Source organism: Panthera onca, chromosome C2, assembly GCF_046562875.1.
Source record: "Panthera onca isolate mPanOnc1 chromosome C2, mPanOnc1 haplotype 2, whole genome shotgun sequence".
NCBI classification, from domain to species: Eukaryota; Metazoa; Chordata; class Mammalia; order Carnivora; family Felidae; genus Panthera; species Panthera onca.
This window is the reverse complement of record NC_138347.1, coordinates 11,184,281-11,204,210: the sequence shown is the minus strand read 5'-3', so window position 1 is coordinate 11,204,210 and position 19,930 is coordinate 11,184,281. Positions and strand designations below refer to the sequence as shown.

Sequence of the window (19,930 nt, the reverse complement as noted above, 5' to 3'; positions counted from 1 at the left end):
TATATTTTAAAAGTTTTTCTTTTTATAAAGAATGTCTTGTTGCGCCGTTTTGCTAGACTGAAAGTTTCCTCATCACTTGGTGAGACCCTCCTCTAATTCAATCTTTGTCTTTTGTCTTTGCTGCCTTGCAGGGTTGGTACAGTAGGCTTCACTAACTTAGCTGCAACTCAGAATTTCTCCTCCAGCACCTGAGTAAATGCTGATGGTCTTGTGGAGAGTGGATTAAGAGTACGAGCTAAGTTCTCAATCCCAATTAAGAAGCGGAGGAAAATTTAAACTGTCTCCTTCAAAGTTTATCACAACCACCACCATCAAGACAGCAAACCAAAGGACAAAGACTTTGACCTGCTGTGTTGCTCTGTGTAGTCCAGTTCACGTATGGTTTACAGACTTGGCTGGGGTTACTAATGAGTAAATAAAAAGTTGGACACTTCCTGTCGTTGGACACTTATTCACAAAGTTACCAAAATGAGGGCTGTACTGGAGACAGCAGACATTGCCATAGTGGCCCTGTATTTTATCCTGGTCATGTGCATTGGTTTTTTTGCCATGTGGAAATCTAATAGAAGCACCGTGAGTGGATACTTCCTGGCGGGGCGCTCTATGACCTGGGTAGCAATTGGTGCCTCTCTGTTTGTGAGCAATATTGGGAGTGAGCACTTCATTGGGCTGGCAGGATCTGGAGCTGCAAGTGGATTTGCAGTGGGCGCATGGGAATTCAATGCCTTACTGCTTTTGCAACTTCTGGGATGGGTTTTCATCCCGATTTACATCCGGTCAGGGGTATACACCATGCCTGAATACTTGTCCAAGCGATTTGGTGGCCATAGGATTCAGGTCTATTTCGCAGCCTTGTCTCTGATTCTTTATATCTTCACCAAGCTCTCAGTGGATCTGTATTCGGGTGCCCTCTTTATCCAGGAGTCTTTGGGTTGGAACCTCTATGTGTCTGTCATCCTGCTCATTGGCATGACTGCTTTGCTGACTGTCACCGGAGGCCTTGTTGCAGTGATCTACACAGACACTCTACAGGCTCTGCTTATGATCGTTGGGGCACTCACACTTATGATTATTAGCATGATGGAGATTGGCGGGTTTGAGGAAGTTAAGAGAAGGTACATGTTGGCCTCGCCCAATGTTACTTCCATCTTGTTGACATACAACCTTTCCAACACAAATTCTTGTAATGTCCACCCTAAGAAAGATGCGCTGAAAATGTTACGGAATCCGACAGATGAAGATGTTCCTTGGCCTGGATTCGTTCTTGGGCAGACCCCAGCTTCGGTATGGTACTGGTGTGCTGACCAAGTCATCGTGCAGAGAGTCTTAGCAGCTAAAAACATTGCTCATGCCAAAGGCTCTACTCTTATGGCTGGCTTTTTGAAGCTTCTGCCAATGTTTATCATAGTTGTCCCAGGAATGATTTCCAGGATACTGTTTGCTGATGATATAGCTTGCATCAACCCAGAGCACTGCATGCAAGTATGTGGAAGCAGAGCTGGGTGCTCTAATATTGCTTACCCACGCCTGGTGATGAAGCTGGTTCCTGTGGGCCTCCGGGGCTTAATGATGGCAGTGATGATTGCGGCTTTGATGAGCGACTTGGACTCTATCTTTAACAGTGCCAGTACCATATTCACCCTCGATGTGTATAAACTCATCCGCAGGAGCGCAAGCTCCCGAGAACTAATGATTGTGGGGAGGATATTTGTGGCTTTTATGGTGGTGATCAGCATTGCATGGGTGCCAATCATCGTGGAGATGCAAGGAGGCCAGATGTACCTTTACATTCAGGAGGTAGCAGATTACCTGACACCCCCAGTTGCGGCCCTGTTCCTTCTGGCAATTTTCTGGAAGCGCTGCAATGAACAAGGGGCTTTCTATGGTGGAATGGCTGGCTTTGTTCTTGGAGCAGTCCGTTTGACACTGGCCTTTGCGTACCGTGCCCCAGAATGTGACCAACCTGATAACAGGCCAGGCTTCATCAAAGACATCCATTACATGTATGTGGCCACAGCATTGTTTTGGGTCACAGGACTTATTACTGTCATTGTTAGCCTTCTCACACCACCTCCCACAAAGGAACAGATTCGTACCACCACCTTTTGGTCTAAGAAGAGCTTGGTGGTGAAGGAGAGCTGCTCCCCGAAAGATGAACCATACAAAATGCAAGAGAAGAGCATTCTGAGATGCAATGAGAATAGTGAGGCCATCAACCACATCATTCCCAATGGGAAATCTGAAGATAGCATCAAGGGCCTTCAGCCTGAAGATGTTAATCTTTTGGTGACCTGCAGAGAAGAAGGCAATCCAGTGGCTTCATTAGGTCATTCAGAGGCAGAAACACCAGTAGATGCTTATTCCAATGGGCAAGCAGCTCTCATGGGTGAGAAAGAGAGAAAGAAAGAAACAGAGGATGGAGGCCGGTACTGGAAGTTCATAGATTGGTTCTGTGGCTTTAAAAGTAAGAGCCTCAGCAAGAGGAGTCTCAGAGACCTGATGGAGGAGGAGGCTGTTTGTTTACAAATGTTGGAAGAGCCTCCACAAGTTAAACTAATACTAAATATTGGACTTTTTGCTGTGTGTTCACTTGGAATTTTCATGTTTGTTTATTTTTCCTTATGAACTTTTAAGGATATGATGAGACACTAACTTAAGAAAATACTGGTCTTTGGAAAGAAAAAAAAAGAAAACATGTAACTGTTGCATCTCTCAGGCATTGTTTACGCTGTAGGTTTTAGCCAAATTTTACTTAGCAGAAAATCATCTATTTGCAAGACTTTATTTTCCCAGAGATGGATGAAAGCAAATTTTCAACCTAAATGAAGTAAAACTTGTTTAACAGACTGAATTGTGCAAATGTGGTTTAAAATTTTCCATACCAAAGTAAGGAGAGAGACCAATTATTCTCATAGAACATGTAGAGCAGAATATATGCTAAGATATTACAAATAAGGTATACTGTCTGCACTGCCAAATCTTGGTAGGCCTTCTTAACCTGAAGTAGAAGACTTGCTCATTTCAAAGTTTTTTCTGTCTTTGTAATCCCTACTACCATTTAAAACTGAATTTGTAGACATTGTATAATCAGTTGTGTACTGAAAACCTAACTCATGTTCTTGTGGGGTACTTGTGTCGGGACAAGTTAGTTCATTTGCCAGGCTCATTTTGCTAGCATGAGCCTATGGATTCTGAATGCCAAAAGAAAGGAAGAAGAATGTTTTCCTGTAGCTGTTCTTGTACCACCAATATATGGAATGTTGAGCAAAAGTTGTTCCAGTTCCTTTTTTTTTTTCTTTTTTTCCTGCTTTGACTCAAGTTTAAGTGAACCATACTCAAATGACCATCAAGTCTATCTTGATACATTTATGTCATGACTGTATTGTCAGATGATTAGGGGAGAAAATGAAGTAAACATTGCTGATGATCCCCAGATTTATTGACCAAGTTCAGGTTGTTTATACAGTTTGGGAATTAGCAGTCCTCAAGCAGTGTTTGGTCAGCTTATGCTAAACAGGTGACTACTCGTACTCCACTAATTCTCTACCTTTGTTCTTTGTTCTTGTCATTTGGTAACATTTTTTATTAGCCACATATCTTTCCAAGTGGATTCAGTCAGAAGATATGTCCAGAAATTTGAAGAAAAAAAAAAAATTGTCACTGCCTTTTTGCTGGGTTGCCCCATGATATATTGAAGTTGAGCTTTTGGAGGGAAAATTTAATTCTGAGATCATATTGTGTCCTTGAGAAGTTCCCCCCGCCCCCCGATTTACTTTTTTTCGAAAGACTTGCCATCTGTACACAGCCTCTACATTTTTGTTTAAAAAGTTATATTGACCTAGAGCATGAGGAGGTTTCAGTGCAAACTGGGCATCAGTAACAGAAAAGTCAGAGTGCATGCTTTGCCATTGGTAGATTGTCAGTATTGTCTTTCTGTAGAACAGATAGCATGTTAAAGAGGTGTCAAGAATAAGAACTTCTGGGCTTAATAGTATGTCTTGTGGAGGGTATTGTAGGACTTGTGTAAATTATAGGACCCTCGATCTTCACATGGCATGGCACTCCGTTGTAACCTTCATGGATGGGAATCTTTTTCACAGTCTGATTCCCCTTCGTGAGGGCAGGGTACAAAAGATGTTGGGGGAAAGCTCTATAGATCATGTAGTTATGTGTCTGTGTGCTCAACATGGTCCTTTTTCCTTTGTGACATATGAAGGAAACTAATTGTGTATCTACTTTCTTTGACTTTCCTGTAATCTCTGATACTTTTTAAATTGCATGATTTTATTAAGCTTGTATTCTTTAGGGAAAAGTATTACTTTTTTAGATACTTTTGTAGATTTTGAATCAAAACTCAGTCCTAATAACTTTCAATTTTTTGTATTCTGTAAACTAGTTTCATTATGATGGACTTCATTAGTCCAAAGTTGATTTTAGAAATTATCAGGTAGCATAATGTCTTCCCATCTCCAGGAGGCTTTCTGATGGACTGAGTCTGTAGATGAAAAAGTAATTTATGTATGAATAGCATGATTTCTGAGAGCTTAGAGTGCCTTGTAGAATTTTTTTTCCCAATTTCATTCTTAAGATTTAGAAGTTGGGGGCCAAATAAATAGGGACCATCCTTTTCTTGTATGGAGGAGGCTGTGGCTGTGACATATCTAAGGTTACAAAAAGTCTGTTGGGGAGAACAGAGAACCATGTATCCAAAGCTGGACTCATGGTTAGTCCTTTTCTCAAAGGAACTATTTTCCTTTGAGACAACCTTTTTGGTATTTGGGGAAATAATAGGACCTTAGATTTTTCAAATTGGCTTTTAAGTCATAGGGATTAAAATTTTCTTTGAACACATTGCTGTGTAACTCTCCACAAAGAGGATTGACACATTGGCTGGGCAGCCTTCTTAACCCTTCTTTTTACGGCATAAATTAATAGGTGGTGTTTATGTAGGTTTTTTTCCCCCTTTGTTTAATGTCGAGTCCTAATAGTTTGGAGTATTAGGATCCCCCTACTTTCTCTTTGCTGCTGTCTTAGTACGATACGTGAAATACATCATCTTGTGTCTATTTGTGTGTATATAGCAGTAGGTCAAGTTTAGAGTACTAATGTCTGTAAATAAGGAATGACTATTAGCATATCCATTAGGATGTTTATTCTTGTCAGTATAAACATCACTGTGTTGAGACTGAAGTCCCTGAAGCTTGCCCTTCATATTGCTTTCCAGTAATAGATAATGTGCTTGAATAAGTATGTGGATTGCCGATTGCAACTTCATTCAGGGGACCATTGTTCAGTCTAGATTTCATTAGAATGATTGTTCATGGAATGATACATGGTCTGTTTTAAGCTAGCAAAATGTTCATACTTTACACTAAATGGGTCCTAAATGATGACATTTGCTCTGTAGACATATGTATATATTTTTATATTGGCTCAAGCTAAGGTTCAGAATTGAGTAAGAGTGATATTGACTAGAATAGTTACCTAAGAGTCCAAATGAAAAGTGAGAACACTGGTCTTCAAAAAGTAGAGACAAATACTGTCTTATCTGTTCTTTATGGTATCCCCAGTTCTTAGATTTTTGTCCTTCCACACAATCTCAGTCTTAAGATCTGATGAGAAGAGCTTATTACTCGGGCATGCAGAATAATTATTGGCTCCAAAAATACTATATCCTTTTGCCCCGAGATAGTATGTGGCTTTAGAAATAGCTGAGCCGAGCTTTTTCTGCAGCCATTCTTTTCCTGGTGAGGTTATCACTCATATCTTTAGGTTAGAGAAGCATCAAGCAATAGTGGTGGTACTGTGTCCTTTAGCCTAAATTCAGCAGATCTGCTCTCCCAAGGCTTCCATTTCCCTTGCCTCAAAGGATCCATTGTCTTTTTGTACAAAGAGGCTGGCCAGGGTCATAGTTCTTAGCATGTCAAGTAATTAGCAGAGACCTATCATATGTGAAACTTCACATTTTAAGAATTGATTGGGAGGTTGTCACTCAGTTCTCTAACCTGAGGCTAATTGGGAGTGGGGGACTGAAGTCTTGTCCAGGGCGCTTAGAGTCTATAAGTGTCTCCGTTTCTCAGTCTGCTGTTTTCTTCCCTATACTTCCAGGGTGAGTGGATCTTCTCCTCTGTCTTCGAATATCATTTAGTGTAGCCTGTGGGCTATTCTCATTCTTTACCGTCCTGAAGACTGGCCATATTATTAGACCCGTCAGTGTTCCCACTTGGCAGTATTTGGCTTACTTACTTTGCTTATACTTTTTACTCTGCTGTGTCATTTTCATCTGAGGTATGATGGCTGGAAAGGACCATGTGGGTATGGAGTAGTTACACCTTACCATTCCCCAGGTTTAGATTGAGAGATATATGTAGACCATTCCTGTTACATTTTGTGACCACGGAGACATGCCAGGACAATTGTTCTAAGAAGTCCGAAAAACTATAAATGAGATGCTGAGAAGAAATACCTGGGTGATAAAAACACAAACTTAACAAATTAGGTAACAGACAAACATTAGGTTAAAATGTGCAGACGTAGAATTCTATTCAGTGAATTCCAGAACTTGAAGCATCTTGGCTGTCAGTTTATTTAAGCCTTTCCTCATATAGATGCGTATATCAACGAATAAGATCCAGCCTGTTAAAAACCCTGGTTTGATGTTAAATATTGTGAAGTAGGAGTTTTTAAGCCTATTTGAGGTTAAATGACTGATATTTGATAGTGACACTTTAGTAGAAAAAAATGCTTTTACGCTTGTATTCATAAGATTTCTCATTAGCAAAATGTTACATTGCATAAGTCATTCTGATGTTAGCTTGAACAGACTTTACAAATAGGGTATACTCCTATTTGTGTGTATACTCACCTACCATTCAGAGAGACTGGTCTTTCCCTTTGTCTTCCCTCACATTGCTTTGATTTTTCACCTATTCTTTCTTTTAACATTTCTCAGATTCCTGTTTTGATCTTTTATCAGCTTAATTCACTTTCAGGTTTATTGCTGTGATGTGCAAAAGTGCTGCTTTGCCCCAGTTTTGAATACTTGGATCCAAATAATGATTCATTAAGTATAGTCGTGTTTAAATATACGAAATTTCTATAAGCTTAAACTGTTAATTCTCCAGAATGATCTTCTCAGGCTAATGTTCACTAGTGTTCACTAATAAATGCCCTAATAATCCATCAGTATTTTATTCTGAAAACTCTTTTCTTCAAAAATTAGGGAGACAACAATAGTTAAACTTCATACCGATCCCTTTGAAATGGTGGTATCACAATGCAGAGAGGAATGGAGTTTGTTTTGATGCCAAAAAGCCTTGTTCTTTCAGTACTTTAAAGGTGCAAAGTTGGAACTAGTCAGTTGGCATATAGAGAAACCCTTTTGTACTAGTAAGGTGTGAAGCTGGATTATATAAGAAGTAATCTTTTGATTACTACATTCGGTTAGCTTATTAACTCAGGGCGGCAAACCCCTTTTCCTCCATTAAGGTCACTTCTCTTCATTTGGTATCCTTTTTCTCAGACTCTCCCCTCTGTTGGAAGACTTGGTATTCAGCTACTCTGACTCCTAGAATTGGATTTAGCTAAGGTTCAAACTATATAATAGGCTTTGCCAGTGCTGAGTCCCACACCATCAGTCACATAGTCATATAAATGTTTTTATTTAAACTTCTCTCTCCAATGCCGGGAATAAGGCTTTCAACTACTGATTCACCTTTAAAGGAATGTTATGAGAATGGATATAATTTATGTTTGTTTCCATCTCAAATCCTTTAGAAAAGATAGGACTTTGGCTTAAGCACTCTTGTTTCTCTGGTAACTAACAGCCTTAACCATTGATATATTGCCTTTTATTCAGAAATAGACGAGAAAGATTTGATGTATTTGTATCGTTACTCATTTCATGTACTTTACTTTTAAGGGGAGGACCATAATTGGAAGCTGTTGGTTTAAACCAAATAACCTTACTTTATGTAATAATTTTTCAGTGTGGTTTGGTTACCTGGATTCATACTATGTGTGAAGAGAGGGATGCTAGAACAAATAAGCAAATGAAGAGCAAGTCAAGACAAAAAGCACAGCGGTCTCAGATTTTTCTTAGTGTAGGAGCAATGGCTTTACTCGCAGAAAAGCACTAGATCATAATTGTTGCCCATGATCCTAAAGCCCCTCCAATCCTTTCCTACCCCTACCCCCAGTTAAAAATAGTTTACAGTCCGTGAACTCTATCAATAGGGGAAATACATATTTCAGTGATTTCCGTAACAGCACAAGTTGACAGTAGATAACCACAACCTTATTGGAGACTTCTATTTATCTTGGTAAATTCACCTTGTACCCCAGTGCTGCTGGAGGAAGGAGTGTTTACTTTGTTTATCGCCTTTGGACAAACTAGTCTGGATAATTTTTCAGTATTTAATTGTAGCCTAGACTTCTGTAAGTGGAATTTTCCTTAATAACTCGCTTTTTGGTAATAATAGTTGGAAACTGAAATTAAGCTTATTGCTATTATTGAAATCCCAAATTGGCAAAGGCCAGTATATAGGGTATTTCATAATATAATCAGCTTCTGAAATTTCTGTTTTGATTAGTGCCTTCTGGTTGCCAATATTGACTCTGCTAGTTTACACATTTCCCTTTCTTGATAGAATATATTTATTTGTTACAATTCCTCTTTTTAAATTTTGTTATAACTAGTCAAGGAAATACACAAAATGCATTTATATTTACATACTTTATATGCAGCGTTTGTTTAGGTTCAAGGAAACCAAGTAGCTCTAATTCCTGTTGCAGTTTAAATGTTATTTATTCATCTATATTTGTTTTGTATCCTTCATTAAAACTATAAAGTTACTTATTCTGTGAGTATATTTTAACTATTGTGTTTCCAGTGTAGGTTTAATAGGCATATCTGAGAACATACATGTGGCAACAGTTTCACATTCCATGTTAGATAAAGAGCTTAAAGGTCCGTAGAAAGCACAAATCCTGTTCACGCAGGTGTGTATCTCCACACGTAGAAAGCACAAGACTCACAGTGTTTCTCAGTGTCCCGCAAGTGCCAGTCATAAAGCCCACCAGGCATCTGTCTTGGGAGTTATGGAGGACCACCGTTTTGAAAGCCCTAGACAATGAGGTGATCTAAATTGTGGTCCTAAATGAGAAGTGATTCAAATGTAATAATCTGAATAAGTTGGTACTGCTGTGGTGGAGGGAGAGAAGACCAGTGTCAAGAATGTTGCAATTATACTTGGGGTTACAAGTGAAAATGGGGTTTATGGGTTCTTTCCTATAATCTGGAACTAACTGGGACAGACTTTTAAGCTTTTGGTGGGTGGGACAGTTTGGTAAACTTCTGCTTTAAGTTGTAGACCCATTTGAGTTGGTTTTTGATCTTAAGTCTTGAGGAAGTTTTACCTGCCATCGGTAGGTTCCTGAAAACATGGAGAAATTTCACATTTTGACAGGGCAAATACTTGTCTTTCATCTTTGTGTAGGTTTGTAAGAGGTAAACTTAGCTTTATTTTTTCGTGTGCTTTACTGCACTCATTTTAATAGAGCAGAATTTGGTCCAAGTATTCTGAGCATCAAACTAAGTCTGAGACAGCTCTGCCAAACGAGCTACTTTGCTTTTCACAGTGGTTGTAAGAGTCTAAAGGCTTCTTTTACCTGTACCATTCCCCCCGCTTCATGACCAGATGAGGTGAAATCTGTGGGTGCAGCAGAAGAAAATGTGTTTTTCTTGCACTCGGTTTTGCCCTTGTTTTCTTTACCTGCATAGTCCCAGTCTATCAAGAATGCATAAATAATCTCTGTCTTGAATTTTGCCCATATGTCAAAAGCTGTAACTCTCAGAATGGGAGACAAGTGACTACCTTTGTTCCCACTCTCCTCTATTTTGTGTATTTATCTTCTTAGGGAAAGACTTGGTCAACTCGGATAATACATGGAATGAAGATTAAAGCTGGTGTAGACTGGTATCACATGTTTTAGAGGGGTTAACCAGAGCGCCTGAAGGGAGAGATTCATTCCCCCTCCAGCAAAAAGCAGTCAGGTGTGTTCCCTCAGTATTAGAATGTAAAACCTCAGGCTTGGGGTGGGGGTGTGTGTGGTGAGGGCAGAGGGGTGCCAGAAATACAGGAAAAAAAAGAGGTTTGAGGACTATCTTTGGCTTAGCGATGTGTGATAAGGCAAAACAGTTATCTGTTAATCCTATATAGTATGCGTCTGTACCTTTAAATGTTTTTAAATTTAAAATCATTTGCAAGAACTTCATGCTTTTGAAGATTCCTTTGGCAGAATTTCTTTCGTTTAAAATTCCACGGAAAGTTGCTTTAATTATTCGTCTAGGTGAAAGTAGTCCTAGCAGTGTAAATATGTATAATTAGAATTTTCTAATTTCACTTTGAGATCTCTAACTTTTGAGTGGCAAAAACAGATCAACAAGTCTTTTGCTCATGGACTTTTCTGTGGCGTTGTTAAAATGCAAAAGCTTTATTTTTGTTAATAATGACATGTTACGTTAGTGTCAGATGATGATACGGCATCTGTTCCCTGCCTTTCCCCACCAGTACTGCTTTGGTTTATAGATTGCCAGCAGAGTTGAGAAATAGAGCAGGGATCTACCCATTCTTGGCTTGGACATCCCATTTTCTGTTGCCCAGACCTGTGTCGGCAATCATGTATGAACTATGTTATGCTTCTCAGTACTTATTATTTTTTTTTTGATAAGGTGGATATCAAAAATAGTTGCTGTGCAAAAGTTAGTAGTCTTCTTCAAGAAGAAAACCGATTCCTTTTCTAATATCCTGTGAAATTGCTTCATTCATTTCTTTATTTTTAAGCCAAATGTCAGCAGAGTACTGCTGCTTTTATCTAGTACTTTTGATATGTAAGTATTGCATTTTAAAAAGATGTCTACATTGAAAGCTGTTTTTCCCAGTGTCCTCCCTATTATACTCTGTTCATATTTTCTGTAAGAGACCAGTCTGTGCACTGGGGGTGTGTATTGTGTAAATGTACCATTTCGTCAGTTATGCATTGTAGACCAAATGTGATTATAAATGAAGCTGTTGAGTTGTTGGTGAGTTTTTTGAATTGTAAACTGATTTCCAGTGACCGTTTGTTGTCCACAGGTTTTTTTGTTTGTTTTGTTTTGTTTTGTCTTCAGGTTTGATCGGGGTCCATCTTCACATCGTACAATGTTTTAGTTGCAAGCAGAAAGTAGAATTTGGTATAAACCAGGTTATTTCTGTATTGAAAGGAATACCATTGAAATTGTAGATTTAGGATTGTTAACCATACATGACAAGTCTAACTTGACTATTATTCTAACCTACTGTATACAATCTGATTTTTAAAATTGTAGACATGTATGATCTTGGTTTCGTGTGTTTTTAAAAGTGTTATTGTTGAAAAAATGGACAAACAATGAAGCAAATCTGCTAAAGAGCTGTCAGTTTTCATTACTGACTCTGTAAAATACACTGTTCTTTGTGTACTGTGTGTTATTTTGCCAGCTGCTGCATTAGCCTTCAAAAGTATTTGGAAACTTCAGATGAACTACATTTCTTGAAAAGTATATTCCTTTCTGTGGTATCTTGTCCTGTAACTGAAGTATAGTAATTATTTTATGGAAATGTTATTAGCACTTCTGTACCAACTTTGAATAAAATGAAAAATTTACATTTCTGTGACTGAGTATTTTCAGTATGAACACGTATCTGCCCTCAAAACTTGACGAGGTTCTGTGTCTAGAGTTGAAGAGGTTGTACCTCAGTGCCTTTTCTCTTGGCTCACCACAGGTTTTCCCTACCAGTTAATGCTGTTCTTTACCATTGTAAACCAGGGCTTACGGGTGTCGATCCAGAATTGAGTGACATGGCAATCACCGAGTAAATAAAAATTCTCTTAGTTTATCACTTCTGTTTCGAAATAACTTCAGATCACAGGAAAGTTGTGAGAACAGTATGAAGAACTCCGGAATCATTTTCATCCAGATTCACCAGTAGGACACATTTTTGCCACGTTTGCTTTGTCATTCTTTTATCATACACACTTTTCTGAACCATTTGAGTGTTAAGTTGCAGACATCATTCCCCTCTACTCCTTCGGTAGTTGTAGTATATTTAAGACAAGGACAGTCCTCTAATCAGAATGTAATTATCAATATCTGCAACATGACAGTGATGCAGTATTTTAATCTGACGTCTTTATTCAAATGTTGCCGTTCCAGTGATGTCCTTTTGTAGCATTTTTTTTTTTTAAGTTTAGAAGCCAGTCCGTTGTATTTAGCTTTTATGTCTCTCTCCTTTAATTAGCAATTCCTCAGTTTTTCTTTGTCTTCCATGGTATTAGTTTTGAAATTTAGAGGCCATTTTGTGAATGCCCCTCATTTCCTCATGGTTAGATTCACACTATACATGTTTGGCAGGAGTAGGACATAAGTGAAGCAATGATAATGTCCTCAAAGCTTCATGTTGGGAGGTATGTGATGTTGTTCCCTTAATGTTGACATTAACTTTGATACTTGGTTAAGACGGTGTCTGTCAGGTTTCTCCACTGTCAAGGTACTGTTTTTCTTTTAGCCAATAAATAATCTGTGGGAAAATAATAAGAGATTACGTAAATAACTTACTCCTCATCAGGCTTGAACCCCTGAATTCAGTGTCCATAGGTAATTTTTGCCTGAGCAAAGTTACTACAATGATGATGCAAAACTGATTTTTTTGTGTGTGAAGTTTTGTTGTTGTTTGCTGTACTCAAATGGAAAGCTTCCTCCTCTTCCCATTTATTTGTATGAACTCATTTAGTGGGTTATACTCCATTACTGTCATCATTTTGCTCAAATGTTTCCAGATTTAGCCATTGATACTCTCCTCAGACTAGTTTCTGTGTCCTTGATGCCCATTTGTATCATTTTTTCAGTGCTTCCTGATTTCCCAGCACAGCAAGGGGTTGCAGGCTTATCTTGTACTTTCCTTTCCCCATTGGGACCAGGCATTTAGTTAGGGAATGGAATTTAGAAATCAAGGTCTGGGTGTGCCCATTCTTTACAGGGGTGAACATGGCCCTTCTTCTGGGCCCTTTTCAGTATACAGAAGTAGGGTATTCATATACATCTGAGGCCTCCTAATTCTACACCAGCGCTAGAAGGTTCTTTTAGCTTTCCCCATTACTCCCTTTTCCAGCTGCAAGAAATCAGATAATATTGACACATTAACTCATTTTTCAATCTTACAACTCTTTAGAATTAAAGTTTTTGCAGGTGTATAGATGTTTTTAAGAGTTTTGCTGAATATGGAATTGTAGATTGGGAAGTATTTTTCTTCAGTTTTTGTAAGCATAAGACTTTTTTTTTCCCCCTAGCTTCTAGTCTCAGTGTTCTGAAATTTCATTATTACATGCCTTGAAAGTTTTTCTTCCATTGTACTGGCCCTCAGTGGGCTCTTTTCAGTTTGGCAACCGAGTGTCTTTTATTTCTAGGATGATTACTCTCTGTTTTCTCCTTTTTGGAAAAAAGGAGTTTTTTGAACTTTGAATTTTGTTCAACTCTTTGGATCATGTGGACTGGTCCAGTTTCGTACAGTCTCTTGTTTTTTAATTTTCTTAATTGTCTTTGTCTTTTTGCTCTTTCTAAGGGTGTTTCTAACTTTATCTTCTAACCCTTCTGTTGAAAAAATTTCTCAGGTATTTACTTTATCAGTGCTGCTTTGTTCCCCGAATCTTCCTTTTTTCTAGTCTCTTGTTTCATGGTTGCCGTATCTTTTCATCTCTGAAGATAGTGTTTTCTCTTCCTGCAGTGTTTGTTTACTTCAGTTTTTTCTGTGTTGAGCTCTCCTGTTAAAGGCTTTTCTCAAATGTATGCGGTCTTTGGTTTAACTGAATGGACTACTGAATGCGTGGGTGGAGCTTGTCTGCTTCATTGTCTGGCCTTCATGGCCTGGCTGTTTGTTGCATGACTCCTGTGGTATCTTTTGAACAGGTCAGATTGCCCAAAGAATAGTCTTAAGAGTTTTTGACTGAAGGATGAAAGGCCTTGGGCCATCATTCTGGGAGCTAAGTGGGGAAAGAGCCCAGGGGTCTCATCATTCAGTATGCATTTTTTTCCTCAGTCTCTTTTTGGTGTGGTGCCCCCACTTAGAGCTGTGCGTGTGTCTCCTGGTCCAGAGGTTTCTCTCTGTTTTGTCCACTCCAGAGAATAAACCTCCAGACATGCATCTAAGGATCCAGTTTCTCCTTACGCTTTTGACAGACTTTATTTTAGCCTCTTACTTCACCCCCACTTTCACAGGCATACCCCGTGTTGCCAATTCTTGGATCTTTGGAGGAATTCTCCATTGTTAAGTACGGTTGATTCTTGGTTTTCCCCATTGCTGCTTTCTTTCATATATTTTCTTTCTTCTCCAGATTGAATTGCTGTGTTCCCGTCTTGTCTTCCTCATTCTTTCAGAGTTGTACCTTAAAACACACACACACACACACACACACACACACACAATAAAAAGCTCTTTACTGTAGTTCTAGTAGGTTTTTCAGAAGGAGTATAATTAGATGCTTGTGTTGCAACTTCCAACTTACTGGGAAGTTTTGGTATCTGCTCTTTGCTTAGTATTTGAAAGTTGACATTTCTGAGTCTATAGCCCATTTCAGTCCTTCCCAAAAAGAACATGTTGACAACCAGAAGCACAGTTGGAGTTTTAAAATTCTGTTGGTCTCTGAAAGCGCAGAGCTAATGATGGTTCACATTTCAAAAGGGGCCTTAGGAGTTGTGTGTTTGATTCTTCTGTACAATGCACGAAGCCCACCTACGAAAACATTTTTTGTGTGTGGAGTTTAACATACATACTCCGTCCCATGAAAATGAACTGGTATACAGCACAGTGAGTATGGTTGCTACTTGTTATTTGTGGCAGTTACTTTCTGTAAAGTGGCCTCTAACGCTGAATTCGTGAATACAAGTCATTGCCCCTTGAGGAGATGCAGGGTTGGGTTCCTGTGAGCCTCTGGCTGGTCACATTTTAATTAACTGACCGAGACATAACCTCATTTTTATGTGTGTTTCTGATGAAGTCTGATGAAGACATTATATTTAATATGTTTGATTCATAATCATCGAGCTCAAAGCCAACAGCATCCTAACCCATGCCACGAATGAAGCTTTACCTAATGCATTTTTCCTGTAAGGCACATCACATCCTTCTTACACCAAGGAACATTTAGGACAGCATGTCACTACACTCAGGGGACCATTTTAAACAGCATTGACAAAAAGCACAAGAATGCGGGAAAACATGGCACTACGTGGGCCGCAGAAAAGACACCTGCTTATTACCATGGGAGACCTGAAACAAGAAGGCAGAGCCTCGGTTGTTGGGCCTCAGCCGGGAATGTGCATGTCGGGTGGCACATTTTCCACCGGTGTCCACATGCGTGTGTCTGCAGATGACTGCAGAAGTTGGTGGGAGTGTCCACCTGGGCGGCACAAATAAGTTTTCGCTAGTAGACGGATTGGCATGTATGGATTCCGCACGTAATGAGGATCCACTGTACCTGCGAAGCAAACACCCGTGTAACCACCGCCCGCAAGAACTAGAACTTTGTCAGCGGCTCTCCCAGAAGGTGCACTTCAGTTACGGGAAGTTCTGATTTTAAAGGGGTTTCTTACCTCCAGTCTGCCTCTTTCATTTGATAGCTCAAGTTCTGCCTCTGAAGTGTTACCTTTTTTCCCTTTGAGTATTTGAAGACAAATACTCAAGATAAGGGTACTCTTAAGTCTCAAAATCCAGCTTTATCTTTTTCATTCTCTTGGGTGTGCAAGAGACCCTTTACCTGTCTTTTTTTTTTTTTTTTTCTAGACAACTTTGAGGCACTTTGACGTCCCTTTTTATATGTTTAAATCAGCAAATACAGTCTCCAGGGTACACACTACTGACGTTAGACTGCAGGGGTGGGAAGTAAACACAACAGTGAAGACTACCATTCCCTTGGTTTCACTGTCCTTCCGGTTGTAATAGGAAATTTCATTGTCACACCCTCTGGAAGACACTGTACAATGCTGTTGTCTCTACTTGGTATGTAGAGACAGCACGACCTGCTGACTCGGTTTCCAGAAGTTGTCCTAGCTTTTCAGAGTCCTGAAGTTGGATGCGTAATATTTCCTGTACACTCTAGGAGTAGAATGTCCATGATTCTTGATTATGTCCCAAGAATCCTTAGAAGTTTGGAAGCACCTTTATGAGTCTGGCTGTGTCTTTGTTTTGTATCCGTCTCTCACCTGTTTATTCCTTCTTCCTTGACTGTGCATCTGTTTTTGACTAACAGGATGTGCTTTAGCTTTATTATGCATATCTGTCTTTTGAAAACAAATGGTGCGGTTTTCCTCTTTGCAGTTGAATATCTTATTTCTCCTTGAATTTTCTGACTTGGCTTAGCATTTTCTTTCTCTTCAGTGAATTCAAGTGCAGTTAGCAACTTCCATCCCTTCATTTTTCCATTTATTCTTTGACTTATGCATTCATCAAATACTTAGCAAACACATTCTGTGTGCCAGTTGCGTTGCATCTCCAGCATGTAGTAAAGATGAATAGATGCAACCTTGAAGAAGCTTAGTTAAGGAAGGGGATGGTACTCGACATAATTGTACTTGCAAGATGTGTGTGGAATGGGAGCGGTCCGTGTAGGATCGCAGAGGAGAAGCACACTTCTAGGAAGTAACTGAATCTGGAAGGATGTTTTTATTTCTTTAATTCCACTGTGCCTTTATGCCCTGCTCCTCCTGCTCTTCAGAGTAGTGCAGTCCCTCAAATGCCTTCCTCTCACCTCCTAAGTTAAGCACCCCTGCAGTGGCCTGGTTGGTGGACACAGTTGCTCTGGAGGGTAATGCAGATCTGACTCTTGCCAAGGCCCAAGTTTCTCCATCAGGGCATATTTAAAAAAAATACTTCTCTTAACCCAGTCAACGAACACATTTTTTGCTAAACTCGTACACTGATGTTTAGAAGATTCACAGGATATAAAATAGGATTCTTTCTTTAATAACCCTGTTGTCTCTAGTCACTAAATCTTTTGCGGGTTCTTACCTCCCTTGGTCTCCCTGTCATTCCAGTGCTGCCCTCCTACTCCCTGCAGAGGCCGAACTGTAAGATGAAGGCAGGGAACTGAATTGTGCGTGAAGGAGAGCAGTCCACAAGACAGGTAGCTCAGTGATGTATACCTGATTCCTGCTCTCACTATCCGTTTCATGAGCTTTGGCATCTCATTTACTTGCTGCCATAGTAACCAGGATTCCTGCCAGTCTTCTTCCTCTTTCCCATCTTTTATTCATCTGTACAGGCATCTGGAGTGGGGATGGGGAAGACAGAAGTGGAAATCTCCCAGTAAAAGGGTGTGGATTTCAGAATGTCCTCAGAATAGCAAAGATGGACATCTTCGTTTTGGCATTGTTTCCAGCTGTTGAAGTACTATTAACCACAAGTAGTCACCTATTGGGGTTGTTCTTTCTCTATTTCATGTCAGGGAGAGCTCTGTTATTGTGAAAAAAGAAGTGGAGCTTTTATGTTTATTAAATTAGAGTTGTAGGAGATCATTGTTGAAAGTCCTTTATAAACTACAGTTCGGCCAGAACCACTCATTTTTTGGCTGATGAGAAGCCAGCCAACTTCATACTAGAATGTGGTTCTCAGCTTTGTCTGTACCTGGAGAGTTTCAAAAATGCTAGTGCCCAGGATTCTTAAATTCCTAGGCCAATTGAATCAAAATATCTGAGGTGAGACATAAGCATCTCATTTTTTAAAGTTCCTAGGTTAGGGGTGCCTGGATGGCTCAGTTGATTGAGCATCTGACTCTTGATTTTGGCTCAGGTCATGATCCCAGGGTCATGGGATTGAGCCCCGCATCGGGCTCTGTGCTGGGTGTGGAGCCTGCTTGAGATAATTCTCTTCCTCTGCCCCTCTCCCTCTGTCGCTCGTTCTCTCTCTCACACGCACACAAAAAAGTTCCTCAGATGATTCCACTGTGCTCTAGAGGATGCCTTGGTGATTCTGCCCTTTTCTTTTGGTGTACCCAAATCATGAAAGGAACTGTTGGTTGTATGCAATTGAACCTCCAAATTTGGCCTGAAATGGCATCTATCTGATTGATATTCTTTGACTTGAGACCTGGGAAACAAGTGGATTAATTAAGGAACAAAACTGCATTATAGTCGAACTACACAGATTTACTGTTAACCTGGGCCCGTAAGTAACTGACAAGTCATAAATTCATACAGAGTTGGATCTCATGTAATCATGACTTTCTTGTTCTGTGAGGTCTTGAAATTCATTCATTTATAATCTTTTGACACCAGAGCTGGTATTGGTGACTCACTGTGGGCTAGCTGCAGGGTCCCTTAGTAAGTCCAGTTTATGATTTAGAGGCAGTCTTGCCAACCTTGTAGCTGAAGTTACTGGTCATCCTACTGACTACCTTTACATTTGCAAACTCAGCCATGCTATGAAGTGTGACTGCTTTATTATTTTCAGTTTGTTATTGGCACACATTAATCTGTGCCGGACTCAGCAGTTATTGGACTCTTGCTCCTCTGATTTTTTTTTTCTTCCATTCTTCCCTGGGTTCTTTTTATTTTTATCACATGCCCCAAAGAATAAATTTTTATGTTTGATTTCCCAGGTCTCAGGAATCTCAGTCCTGGTGCATGGCCATAGAATATGGTCAAGTTCCTCTTTTCTCATCACCTTGATTATTATTTCTTCTCCTTCTTCTTCTTCTTCTTCTTCTTCTTCTTCTTCTTCTTCTTCTTCTTCTTCTTTTTAATGTTTATTTTGAGAGAGAGCGAGAGCATGTATGCACATGGTGGGAAGGACAGAGAGAGAGAGAGAGAGAGAGAGAATCCTAAGTAGGCTCCACACTGTTAACGCAGAGCCTTACTTGGGTCTTAATCCCATGAACCATGAGATCATGACATGAGTCGAAACTAAGAGTAGGATGCTTAACCCACCACTCATTACCTTGATATCATTGACCATTGTGTTCTCAGGGCCAGACTTGGTCTTGTCCTGTCACATGTCCTTAGTCGGCTCTGATTTTAGGACCAGTGATCTCTAGGCTCCTGACTTCTAGATTTCTGGTTTTTCTCTGATTGTCAAGAATCCGAGCAGCCAATGTAAACATAGCTCATGATATTAGAAGTACAGCTTGCAAGGTTCTCTCAGTAACCACTGAAAGCTTATCTATCAATACCTCTCTGATTCGTATTAAAAATGTATATGGATGTGGAAGTCTGTGAATGAGTTCTAAATGTTTGAGGCTTAGGTTTAGGACTTCAGTACAAAATTTGCAAATTATGGCATCCATAGTAAGATAGCAAGCAAGTCTCTGGCATAGACTTACGGGAAGAAATCCTCTTTAAATCAAAACAAAACTGAATTTTCCCCAAAAGCAGTTTGTTTCTAAAACAACTTTTTATTGCTCACTGTAAAAAGTCAGGTAATAAAGCAACATGAAAAGAAAACACAACAGAATATTCCTGTCATCTTACTACCTAGGGAAAAGTAGTAACATTTTGTTGTATATTCATCCAGACTTTTTTCCAATGTATGTGTACATAAGTACTTTTTTCTTTTAGAAAGAAATATGGATTGACCCTACCGGCTGATTTTTAGTTTCGTTAAAATATTTTTGCGTCTTACGTAAGGATCAACGTCCTTTTTTTAAATGGCTGTGTTACTATTCAGTGAAAATAATTTATTGAACCAGTGGTCTGTGATGGACAACTCCATTTCTATTTATGCACCATCCTAATAACTTTATGGTGAAGTTTTTCCGAGCTAAGTCCTTGTGCACGCGTATGGCAGTTTTCTCAGAGTAAATTCTTAGAAGTGGCTGTAGTATTGAAGGTATACACGTTTGAGACTAATCTAGATTGCCATTT

The 19,930-nt window shown here is 39.5% G+C and overlaps 2 protein-coding genes across 4 annotated transcripts in view; both read left to right on the top strand.

Annotated features, from left to right (window-relative positions):
- The window catches only part of SLC5A3 (solute carrier family 5 member 3), a 41,423-nt gene extending 23,441 nt beyond the window's left edge, over positions 1 to 17,982 (top strand). For all 3 annotated transcript variants that reach the window (XM_060640437.2, XM_060640434.3, XM_060640435.3), the window contains exon 2: positions 132 to 17,982. In XM_060640437.2, coding sequence (XP_060496420.1) covers positions 469 to 2,625 — 2,157 coding nt within the window. In that variant the 5' untranslated portion in view covers positions 132 to 468 and the 3' untranslated portion in view covers positions 2,626 to 17,982. The remainder of the gene's footprint in view (positions 1 to 131) is intronic.
- The window catches only part of MRPS6 (mitochondrial ribosomal protein S6), a 66,528-nt gene that overhangs the window by 22,637 nt on the left and 23,961 nt on the right, over positions 1 to 19,930 (top strand). The gene's annotated exons all lie outside the window — the stretch shown is intronic.